The 12,659-nt window shown below is 50.9% G+C and overlaps 1 protein-coding gene across 7 annotated transcripts in view; it reads left to right on the plus strand.

Annotated features, from left to right (window-relative positions):
• The window catches only part of Hel89B (histone acetyltransferase 1), a 506,945-nt gene that overhangs the window by 257,264 nt on the left and 237,022 nt on the right, over positions 1–12,659 (plus strand). For all 7 annotated transcript variants that reach the window (XM_070523038.1, XM_070523033.1, XM_070523034.1 and 4 more), the window contains one exon: positions 7,377–7,481. In XM_070523038.1, coding sequence (XP_070379139.1) covers positions 7,377–7,481 — 105 coding nt within the window. The remainder of the gene's footprint in view (positions 1–7,376; positions 7,482–12,659) is intronic.

Consider the following 12,659-nt stretch of genomic DNA (forward strand, 5'->3'; position numbering starts at 1 on the left):
GTTCGTCTAAGGCGCTATCAAGTGCTTTCCGCTTAGTCAAGCTAATCGGCCGAGGATTACATTTCCATGGTGTGGTATAGTGTCTCCTCCTACGAGATCTCCGTGTTATCATACATTTATGTTTCGTAGTAGTCTAGCTACATGGTGCACCCCCCTTGTGTCTTGTGACGAGCTTGGACCACTCAGGAAGTGCCATCTGGCATGTAGAGTCTCTTTTTGGTAATAAACGCCCACTAGCCGGCTCAGTCCTTAGTCCGGTTTTCATCAGGAGCAGTTGGCTCCGCGTCTCCCTCTCTGCGTCGGGCGCTCGCCGCGCGTTCGCTGGGTGCTGGGCCCCTGCTTGCCTGTTGCTGCCGACACAACATATGGTGCCGCGTCACCCGTGTATATCCTGTGTCTGACTAGCGTAGTGTGGCCCGGACGGTCAGTGAAAATCGCGTCGTATTCGTACAACAGCGACGACAGTCGTGCCCATTCTCTCTCCGGCATATTGACCTCTGACAAAAGCGGGTGCGTTACTCCTCGCAGAACAGTGGCGCACTGTTGTGCCACCGTGTCTCTCTCCTCGCCTGCGCCGATTACTGTTTGCTCGCTTGGCTGTGGCCGGGTGTGGCCCACTCCCGCCATGCCCGGAGACTGGCGTGTCTCCGTTGCCACAGGCGCTTTTGCGAAAAGCTTTAAAGCACCCGTTCCGTTCTCTCGGTAACCTCCGTTACCGATGTCTATTCCAATGCCCGACTTGACGAGAAAGTCTCGACCGAAAATAACAGGCACTGATAAACCCGGGAGATGTACGAGGCGTTGTCGCCTGACGCGTTTCTCCCAACGGATCACTAACCTAGCTGCACCGCTCGATTGTGCTGTGCCGGAAGCAAGTCGGAAGGTGGTGTCATTATCTCTCAAGCGGATATTGTTCTCGCGGAGATGATGCAACACCTCGTGACCAAATGATGAAGCGCTTGCTCTGGTATCCAATAATGCAGCGAATTTTTTTCGGGCTATCGTTAGCTCGATGAACGGCGCCTGCGAGTCCGCAACACCTCCTACGCGACAAGCCGAAGGCGCAAGTTACTCCATACCACCGGCTATGTTCGACATCGCCGCACGGGATCCAAGGTGGATCACTGGCGGCCTCGCCCGTTTCCCGAGCCACGCGCTCGGCCTCGGCCCGGCGTGCGGCCGCAGTCACGGGCAATGTACCCTGGTCGACCGCATTGGTAGCAGCGGCCGCGGAAGCCTCGGTGGCCTGGGCGGTCGTCGCTCCACTCCGGCTCGCCATAGCTTCCTTGAACTGCGTTCGGCATGTGCCGCTTCTACAGTCTCGCATCGGCCTCTCCTTCCTGTCGCGGCGCGCTGAGTGCGGCATTAGTCGGTGCTGTTCTCAGCGCATAGGCGTACGGGTCCAAAGCGCGGTCTGATAACTCCCAACTACGCTGGACCTGCTGCTCCGCGAACAATGCCGACGCGTCGACTCTAGAGGAGTGGGAAGTGATCGTGCCGCCGTTCCACGCTCAGCGAGGCTCGAGTGACAGCACTGTGGGTGGAAGCGGACGGTATGCTCGCACCGCGAGGATGTCCCCCTGGATGCGCTTCGCCTCAGCGACGAGTTCGTCTAGGTCTGTAAACCTACATCCTCTGAAGTAGGCCGCGAAAGTGGGGTGTGCGTGCCGTGTGACACGCTCAACTTTCTCTGCATCAGTGGCGTGAGGGTTCGCGAGACGATAAAGTTCGTCCATCGCTCGAACATATTCCAGCAGAGACTCGTCCGGATGCTGGGTACGAAGCTCCAACTCTCTGCTCAAACGCCACTCGTAATTGGCCGGAAGAAATTCCTCGCGGAACTCTTCTACCGCGTGGCATCGGTGTCCGGTCAGTCGGAACCATCGAGCCGCCTGGTCAGTCAGTGAAACCGGGATCACGCACGTGACTAGTTCGGCGTCTGAAAGCCCGGTTGCCTGCTGGTAATACAGCAGACGGTCGAGGTACTCCCTTGCACTTGTGCGATCGTGGTACCCACTGTAGGTAGGCATGTCTACCCTAATCCATGGTCGCTCGCTCTGCGACGAGGCCTGCATTGTGCCTTGCAGGACACCTGCTAAGCTCTGCATATTTGCAACGTGTTTTGAAGCATTGCCTCGCTCAACGGCCAACTCGCGCCCAAAGGGCCGGATGCGTCCGCCGCGCGGGTCGAGTTATTTAGTGGCATGTGTGCCTCTGTGTCCGCGTTGCGAAGCGGCGAGGGGCTCGACGTGGTACGCCTCGTATCAGGGTTAACCTCTGTCCACTGGCATTTGTGCCAGCCTGACTGTTCCGCGTGAAACGCTCAAAACCAAAGCTGCCGCCGCGTTAGCAATACGCTGCTGACTTTGCGTCGCTACATTTGACAACATGAACAAATCTGAGAGGTCAGACAAGCCAGCCGCCATTGTCTGCTGAAACGTGGGTAGTTCTAGCGCCAACACACACCCGAAGACTAGCCGTGTTGCCGGATTCGATCCACGTTGGTAGCGCCAAATGTGGGGGTTCCACTCTGCGTGCGGCTAGGGCTGAAGGCGAGCTCCGGATCTAGCCCCACGCAGTCGCTTTGTGTTACTCCCCAACCCGTAGCGCGGGAATCATGGCTACGTCGGGTTCGAACGAATAAGGCAACCAGCAGTGTGAACTGTAAGAACGTTTATTGCTAGCGGCAATAAAGAACACTGGCAGAGGGACGTCCTCTCTGTAATAGTAATAAACAGGCTGGCCTCGTTGCCCGGGATGGTCAGGCAACGTGGTCACTCACAGGTTGCGTCAGGTACTCCAGTCCGGCAGGTTAGGGGTCCGGCCTCAGAGAGAGCGGGTCTCCCCCGGTCGCGCTACTTTGTACCTTTTTACCTGGGTTAGGGGAACGTCCTCCTCGCCCATCAGCTACCTGCCCACAAGTCCGGGAGGAAGGGCGCGCGCGCGTCGTGAGAGCGAGGGAGAATCGGGAGAGGGCATAGTGCGCCTCTCCCCTGTCTATGCCGGCTCTCGACGCGACGGCGCGGGGGAAGATGGGCACATGTGCTCCCCACAACCTTGGGAGTCCGGAGTTCGACCTGGAGGGGTATTCTGTAAGAGTCCACCTAGTGGACTGTCCATTTCGGCTGCTGCTGATTGGATGCAGCTGTACGAGAGAGGAGGAGACGAGCGGCCCTAGCCAATCAGCAGTGGCCAAAATGGACAGTCCACTAGGTGGACTCTTACAGAATACCTCCGCAGATCTTTGGTTCGCAGTTGGATGGTATGGAAACTGCAATCCTGAAGTCCGTCTCGCGAAACGTGTTTAGGGGACGCGGGACCACTTCTTTCAGCGGCAATAAATCGGTATGCCCATGTTTGCATTTTTTTTCATAGTCCACATATTACGAAATAGCGGATATAGCGAAGTGAATTCCGATTCCCACCGACTTTATATAACTGGGCTAGACTGTACTTGAAGAATAAAATAGTAGATATTTGATTTGCAAATTGAGTCATTTAAATGTTCACTATTTGTTTTGATTACAGTCGCCGACCGTTTATTCGGACCTCACGGGGACTGCAAAAATGTCCGAATAAACAAGTGTTTGAAAAAGTAGATTAAGGGGAGATGTGGGTTCCAAAACCAATTTTGTTAATTTTAGTGTGAACTGGATGATATTTACCAGTATTGTTCGGTTTTTTCTGCTGATTGCAAATATCTAATTAGATTTTTGTAACTTCATTAGAACAAATGATGCAAAGTTTTAATACAGAACTTCAATCAATTTCTTACGGGACTTTTCAAAAACTTAACGTTGTCAAAAGCAAAAACAAAATATGCGGCCAGAACGCCAGAGAGTAGCTCTAGCCGGTGATGCTATTTTTATTGTTCTCAGTGCACTTATAATGCAAAAAAAGAACAGATGTAAACATAATTTCAATATTTTTGCTAATTTTCATTTGTATTTAGTGGCAATTAAAATTTAGCCAGCAACTTTAAAAATACATAGATAGCATCACCGGCTAGATTCATTCGACACAAATATGTTGATACCATACATTTTGCTGGTACTTAGAAAGAACATATTAAGATCCCCCGTGAGGCAGTGTGCGGTGTCCAAAAAAATGAAGCTGAGAAAAACGAGTTTGAACTTTCAGTTCACTGTAACTTTGAATGGTCTAACAATATGGCAATATAAATTACGTCACCATGTAGCCCTGTCTTTCAGCAACAAGTTCATGACATATATATATGGCCATTGTGCAAAAATAACACTGAGATATTGGTTGCAACATCATGCAATGCCAGAAAGCAAGCACCACCTATTTTATTTCCTTCTTGAACAGAAGGCACACAAATGGCATCCCTATGCAAATAAAGTTGCACAGACTTCATGGCCACAACAAAATATGTCCTTTCCACAAAGTTTATCGCTACAACAAAAAATCTTGCTCAAATCCCAGTGGTGGTCGCCACATTTCAATGGAGCTGAAATGCAAAAAAGTTCATGTGCTTGTGTTGTAGCACTTCCCAAGTGGTGAAAATTGATCCAGAATCATATCATGGTTTTGGAACGTAAAATCCCAGAATTCAAATTAAAAAAAAATGTATATCTCTTGCACACTCACACAATTGTGCATTCAGCACAGGTCACACCTATACCTATAAAAGCCCAGGACTGTAGGCAGTCTGTTGCTGGCTTGTGCCTCTTTGCAAGCTTGTTTGTCAAAGCATTTCTGTTTGTGTGATCCTTGTTGGACATGTGAAGCCTCCGACGATCCTTTCGCGCATGCCACACGTGGAGCACTCCAGCACAAGCTTGGCACAGAGCCCGTACTCCTTGGCGGGGTCCTTCGAAAGCATCAGCGTCTTCTGGCTGCACATGGGACATGGCATAAGTCCAAAAAGTCTTGTACAACGGATAAATAGACTATCGCAAATTCCGTTCCGCTGTCGTTGATGTCCTCTTTCGTGTCATTATCCAGCAGCTCAAACTTTCGCTGCGTTACAGACTGCAACACCAGTGTTTCGCCTTGTCTGCGTTCGCTGCGCGCTTGCTTCTTTCTTCGTTTGTGAAGAAAATGGTATCTAGACAGTCTGCGCCAACACGCGAGGTGTGGGTGGACGAAGTGTTGATGCTAGACGTACCGGGTTGCAGCTTGGAACTCGATCCGGCAGAATCTTCAGGCAGACCAGCAGCCGGCAACTCAGGGTGCATGACAGGCTTATCCGTCTTCTGTCGGGCATTCCACGGCCACCTTCGCGCCTTGTTGAACGCTTGATGCGTAGTAGTCTTCAGACAACGCTCTCCTCCAGCCATTTGGGCAGCAAAAAAAGACACTTTATCAAACGTTGTCAAGAAGCGAGCGGCTGAACAAACGCGCAGCGCGCACAAGAGCGACCAGTCTGTCGCCACGCCACGCGGAAATTGGCACTCAAACGGCGCCAGACCAATAGGAGCGAGGTGCGCGGGGGGCGTGCGTGATTTGGCCAATCAGCGGCACGGGCACATCCTTCAGAAATGACGCGATAGCATCGGTTCCTCCTCACCTACGCCATTTTGAACCGGCGCAAAATACGCACAAAGAAAGCAGCTTCCAAACAAGCCCAAAATGGTGCCCGCCGGCCAACGCGTTCGCAAATGACGACGGCGCGAAGTTCGAATATTTTTGGCAATATTTTGCTAATTCCACGGCTTTCCACGGTTCCACGGTTTTCCAATTAAATTTAGGTTCTAGATTTCGTGGAGGGATTCTTGAATGTATAAACGTAGCGAAAATGCACTTTTCCAAAAATCGACTTTTTTGCTATTTTTTTGTCATTTCAAGACCCGCGTCTCTCCTTAAGAAGAATAAAAAGAAATCCTTTATTTCCACGCACTTATTCGGGCTCTGCAGTAGGCTTGAAGAAATCGTGAATGTGCCATTGCATATTGTTCCGCTTACGCGCAATCGGATAAGCCTGAATCTCGGAGAGGGTTGTACATTCACTATAGGTGGCTGAAAGCAGCCACTGTTTGTACACGCTCCGCATGCGACGGCAGCATAGCACATGGTGCGTCATCTTTTGAAACGGAGTCATCGTCCGGCGGTGCAGCAGAAACCTGACGAATGACCTCGCCGTCGTTGAGTTCTGCGGGTACAGGAGTGCAGGAGTCGAGTACAGGAGTGTCAGCACCTGTGAAACTGTCAAATGAGACGGTGTCCGGAATCGCAATGCAACCACTGCGCAGGTCTTGGCAGAACATTTTTGGCGTCAGTAGGGAGCACATCGGAAGGCGACAAATCCTGGGCCTCCCGGCACCCGCTTGCCGGCATTCCGCAGCGCAGTCTGCGCAGGCACTGTCGGCGCCATTAGACGCTTGACGCGATGTTTCCGTATGCCGCGTTGGATCACCGCAACCTAGACAAAGCATACAAAGCAAACACCACTACGCCGTCACGCTGACACGAGTCGAAAAACGTGGCCTATTTCAGCATCATGCACAAAAAAAGAAACAAAGCAGCTGCTGGATTGTCTTGACATGGCTTACTAAGCTGAGATCGGAACTGCTGTAGCCACTCAATCGAACCAGGCAGAAACGATGATGATGAGCGGGGATTTGCAGTAGCGCAACTTCGTGGGGCAGCAAGGAGGCTCCGTTCAAAACAAAAATGGCATTCAGCAAGTCGAACCATGCACCGGTCAGAGTCGGTGCATGGTGCTCTCAATTGAGTTGACTCAAGGAGTGTCCGAAAAATCAGACGAGAGCTGGCAAGGTGTCCGAACGTTCGGCAGTTGTTATACATTATGGTCTATGGGGAATGGTGGTGCCGCGAAGCAGACCGAATAATTGAGCATGTCTGAATTTTTGTAGTCCGAAAAATCAGTCGGCGGCTGTATATTCGAACATTCGCAGAGCCTTGTTTGCAGTATTTGACGAAGTGTCAGATGTGATTTGGGGCCCTTTGACGTTAAATTTGCCTTCTTTAAATATTTTACAGCACTTTTATGGATGCAAATGCGCTATAAAAAAAGCTTACACTTTTATGGAAGTGTCTTGTCTCCACTAATAACTGTCGTCTGTCTTGCTTGCTTTTTCTTTTTTGAAAACTCTGTGCCTGCTAATTTTCCGTCACGAATGCTGTGTAATGCTGACATCGTGCGTGTGGTTCGTGACCTGGAAGTACTATATGTGAAACGTTGAAAGGAAATGAAAGGCAGGCAAGGTAGATGACTGTTATTATTTGGGGAACCAGATTGGCCTCAAAAAGTGCAAGCCTTTTTCCAAATGTAGCCAGCAAATTGCCCGGGTAAACAGTTTCTTGGGACAAAATGTTAGGGGAGGCGAGACGGAGAATGTGGATGGCCAGTTTTAAGTCCATTGACGTAGCGCGGTCTCTCTGTCTTGCAGCCGCTGAGCGAGTGGATCCCGGCTCTGTTGCCGTGTATGCTGCGCCTGCTGTACCAGCGGTGCCTGCTGGAGACGTCATCAGATGTCCTCGATCTCATCTACCAGGTACAGAATGAACTTTTGCACCGCCCTCAGGCTGGTTTTCCAAGGCACAGTTGAAGCAGTTACAACATTCCTCACTGATCCTAAATGCCTTTTTTTTCCCTACTTGCTAATAACATGTATGACATAGTGGTTTGTGATTTCACTGTTCTGAACATACATACTGTTCGAGCTGGGCAAGTCATGTAATGCGTCGGTTAGATAACCGTTGCACCATTAGGGTTACAGAATGGGGACCAAGAGAACGAAAACGCAATCGAGGACGACAAAAGACTAGGTGGAGCGATGAAATTAGAAAATTCACAGGCTCTAGTTGGAATCGGTTGGCGCAGGACAGGGGTAATTGGAGATCGCAGGGAGAGGCTTTCGTCCTGCCGTGGACATAAAACAGGATGATGATGATGATGATGATGATGATGATGATTCAGGAGAGCACGTTGTCTCCTGAATAAAGTCTGTAAAAATGGAACTTTGTTCGTTATATTGAAATTCGACCTTTGTATTAAGGGGGGACGCGGGGATCAGATCGCAAAAATCCCCAAAAAGATCGATTTTTGGCAACGACGCGTTTCGGTATCTGCAATGCCTAATCTACATTGTATCAAAATGGTTTGACTGAAAACGCGCTAAAAGTGGCCGAAAAAAATTAATTTATCGGTGCGTAGGGCGAGAAAACGGCTTAAAATCGCGTAAAATCATCGCAGTTCGCGGAGCCCTAACTCGTCTTTCCCGCCACCGAACGCCGCCATCTTGGTATCGTTCGAAAGGTCGAAGTTTCGCCATTCCGTTTCTCAATTCTTCGGTCGTCGCCATCTTGTAACAAACACACAAGCACAAAAGAAGCGCGGGTCTGCTAGAGGCGGTCACACGGGCCATGCGATGAAAGCGGGCCTCCGATTGGTTGCCGTACTGCAAGGCGTCTCGCCATTGGTTGCTGCTGCAGCAGCGGGGAAGTTGGCAACCATGGCGTACCGCAGTTGTCTGCTTTGAAAACCACGCCGGCGTCTTTCTTCGTTTGACACTCGCAGAATTCGGATTTATGAAAGCTCCCAGGTCAGCGATGGATCGTCGCTCGTTCGAAAAGAACTTTTAAATGAAGCATGCCTTCGCAAAGCGGAAGCGCAGGCCTCCTACGGCGAGAGAAAGACGGCGGCCAGCGGGAGAAGCGGAGAACCCGACTGAACACGCAGATAACGTGCCGTGTTATCTTGCACCGTGCGATTCCAGCAGCGAAGCCGACAATCGCACTGTGAGATCGACATTGATAATCAAGCCACCGGAAGACGTGCCAACGGAGGCTCTCGCACCTGTGCGTACGGCCGCGCGAGTCGGCAAGCGAGCCCGCGTTGTTGGAGGCGACGCGGGTCGAAGGTCTCCATCGCCGGCAGAGACTGTGTGCGTTTCCGATGCGTCGTGCGACAGGGACACACAGCCTGCGAGTGAGCCCCTACCGTCGACGAGCTACATACTGTATGGTGACTCGAGGCTCACCAGACGAATCGTCGCACTATTCAGACGCGCCTCGAGCCGCGTTTTGTGTCAGCGGTGACTGCAGAAGCGCAGGCATGCAGCGTTCGCGACTCCCTTCGCGCAGTGTCCGCGACTGAGCGGAAGCAGCAATGCCAAGAACAAATTTCGGCCCCTTGTGACTGTGAGTTCATTATTATGCCTGTTTCCGCGATGAACTCTTTGATCGCTAAAACTCTGTGCCCAAGATGCCAACAGCGTTCTGTGGGTGTACACTGCGATACCAGGCTCGGTCTGGCAATGAAAATGGTGGTCATGCACTACTCCAGACGGCGCAAGAAAAGGATAAAGAACGCCTGAAGAAGGCATCCAAAGCCCACCAAACAATGAGGCAAAGGTGTAAGAAGATGCCTGACAGCAATGATTCAAAATATTACAGCCCTGGTGCTTCTTAATAAATTTGCATGCTTTTAAAACTTTGCAGCCAGTTTTCTCAATTGCATTTTTTTTTTGTCAACCACCTCGCTCGTGGAAAGCGTAGCACAACAATGGCTTGACCGATTTTGGCCCAGTTTGTTTTGCTGTGATCCACAAGCTGTGCTTTACTTAAAGACAGTCTTGAAATGTTTCTTTATCATTCCATTATTTAATTATTTCGCAATTACTACATGGCTCCATGCAGTGAAGCACAGTCATGTGCATGTTATGTTGAGCAAAAAATTATTAACGCACTAAAAAAAAAATCGAACACTGTCTTGATGTAGATTAGACATCTGGGCAAACATGCAAAGTATTCCCAGCTCCCTATCATGTTTCGTTACTGTGCCAGGCTTTCCACAAGCAAGGAACTTATAAATTCTTATAAAACAAAAGCTAATTAAGATATCCTAATGAAATTTTAGATTTGTCTCTTTATTGGAATGTTCAGTATGTGTGCCAAATTTCAGCCCTTTCTGTCAAGAAACAAGATAGTTAATTCTGATCCCCGCCTCCCCCCTAAAATGAGTACAGTCACCAACTGAGTTTTCTTTTATGGAAGCGGCAGTAGGATTTTGCCAATAATCGGGCATTTGTAAAAAGCACATTTCATTTTGTTGAATTTGAGAGTTGGCGACCAAAGATATGGTTTCAGGCTTTATTGACTATATCTTAACATGGGCGAAACCTGCGAAGCTTTCACACCCACTCTGCTGCCTCTGCTTATAGCGTTGCCTGCAATGAAGAGAGCAGGCAGTGGGGATGCGAACGTCTTCTCTGTGCTTCTCACTTCAATACGGATACAGATACGAAGAACTTTATTACAAGTGTAATAAGATGATTTATTATGAGGCACTAGGCACAGTCTGGTAGCACTGGCAGTAGACAAACGCTGATCACGCGCACAGCCGCAACAAGAGCGCCTTCTTCGCCTTCCTCTTCACCACACTGGCCCCCGGGAGAGAAGAGGAGCCATCCTGGCGACTTACGGCGTAGGTAGGATGAGGGGGTCATAGTACGGCTTAAGTCGGTTGACATGAACAGTGTCACGCCCGCGATGCCTATGGTCGGGCGAAGGTGTCACAGGTTCTACAACATAGGTGACAGCGGAGGTACGGTCTATGACGCGGTAGGGGCCATCATAGCGTGCAAGGAGTTTGGTCGAAAGGCCAGGGCTGTGAGGCGGGACCCACAACCAAACAAGGGAACCAGTCGGGAAAACTGGTGTAAGCGCGTCACTGTCACGCCGCAGCTTTTGACGACCTTGAGCAGCGGTTGTAAGGGCTCGCGCGAGCTGCCTACAGTCCTCGGCGTATTTGGCGGCTTCAGACACAGGCGTGCATTTGGAAGCGTCGGGTCGGTATGGGAGCATTGTGTCCATAGTACACGAGGGCTCTCGTCCATACAGCAGAAAAAAGGGCGAAAAGCCAGTGGTAGCTTGTGTGGCCGTATTATAGGCATACGTGACAAACGGCAAAACAGTGTCCCAGTTACTGTGATCCGAGGCGACGTACATAGTCAACATGTCACCGAGTGTGCGGTTGAACCTCTCTGTCAAGCCGTTCGTTTGCGGGTGGTAGGCTGTAGACTTGCGGTGAACGATGCTGCATGCAGCGAGAAGGGCTTGGATGACTTCGGACAAGAAGACACGTCCCCTATCGCTGAACAGTTCGCGTGGTGCGCCATGTCGAAGAATGAAGTTCCGCAAGATGAAGAACGCAACTTCGCGCGCAGAGGCTGCCGGGAGTGCGGCAGTCTCGGCGTAGCGCGTCAAGTGGTCGACGCCTACAATTATCCATCGGTTACCCGAGGAACTGCAGGAAAGTGGCCCGTACAGGTCTATGCCGACGCGATCGAAGGGCCGAGCCGGGCAGGGCAGCGGCTGTAGCTCACCAGGTGGGCGCTGTGGAATTTTCCGCCGTTGGCACGCCGTGCAAGCGCGTACGTACTGGCGCACGAAGTGATACATGCCGTGCCAGTAGAAACGCTGCCTTAGCCGAGTATACGTTTTGCAGAACACCGGCGTGACCATTATGAGGAGCAGCATGAAAATAAGCGCATATGTCAGAACGCATGTGTCGTGGTATCACCAGGAGCCATTTGAGACCATCAGGCAAATAATTTCTGCGGTAAAGAACGTTGTCGCGGACAGTAAAGTGAGCGGCTTGGCGACGAAGTGTTCGAGAAGAGGGTGTGGCGTATGGGTCGTGGAGGAAATTCAGCATAGTTGAAAGCAGGGGATCCTTACGCTGCTCGTCCGGCATATTAGCGACGTTGAAGGCTGACATGGATGCGAAGAGCGGAGACACTGAAGCCACATCACAAGGTAGCGGCGATCGAGAAAGCGCATCGGCGTCAGAGTGCTTTCTGCCCGATCGGTAGACAACGCGGATATCATATTCTTGTAAGCGGAGTGCCCATCGCCCTAGGCGACCTGACGGATCCTTCAACGAGGACAGCCAGCAAAGTGAATGGTGGTCGGTGACAATGTCAAAAGGGCGACCATATAGGTATGGACGAAATTTGACGAGCGCCCAAATAATGGCCAAGCACTCCTTTTCTGTTACTGAGTAGTTGGCTTCTGCCTTCTTTAAGGTGCGGCTCGCATACGCGACGACGTACTCGTCATAGCCGTCTTTCCGTTGTGCGAGGACTGCACCAAGTCCGATACCGCTGGCGTCCGTATGTACCTCTGTAGGCGCTGTGGGATCGTAGTGTCGAAGAATCGGTGGCGAAGTAAGTAGGCGACGTAGTTGCTGGAAGGCTTCGTCACAGGAAGTTGACCACGCGGAGATGCCGTTAGTAGCGGTAAGCAAATTGGTCAGTGGTGCGATGATAGTCGCGAAATTGCGCACAAAACGCCGAAAGTAAGAGCAGAGCCCTATAAAGCTGCGGAGTGCCTTAAGAGTAGTGGGCGTCGGAAACTCTGCGACTGCGCGAAGCTTGGCTGGGTCAGGAAGCACGCCGTCTTTCGATACAACGTGACCCAATATTGTTAACTTGCGAGCAGCAAAACGGCACTTTTTGATGTTAAGTTGGAGGCCAGCAGAGGTGAGGCAGGTCAGTATCTCACGCAAGCGAATGAGGTGCGTCGGGAAATCTGGCGAAAACACCACGATGTCATCAAGGTAGCACAGACAAGTTTTCCACTTGAAGTTGCGAAGGATGGTGTCCATCATACGCTCGAAAGTAGCGGGCGCGTTGCAGAGCACGAATGGCATTACGGTAAATTCATAC

This window comes from Dermacentor albipictus, chromosome 8 (assembly GCF_038994185.2).
Source record: "Dermacentor albipictus isolate Rhodes 1998 colony chromosome 8, USDA_Dalb.pri_finalv2, whole genome shotgun sequence".
Taxonomy (NCBI): domain Eukaryota; kingdom Metazoa; phylum Arthropoda; class Arachnida; order Ixodida; family Ixodidae; genus Dermacentor; species Dermacentor albipictus.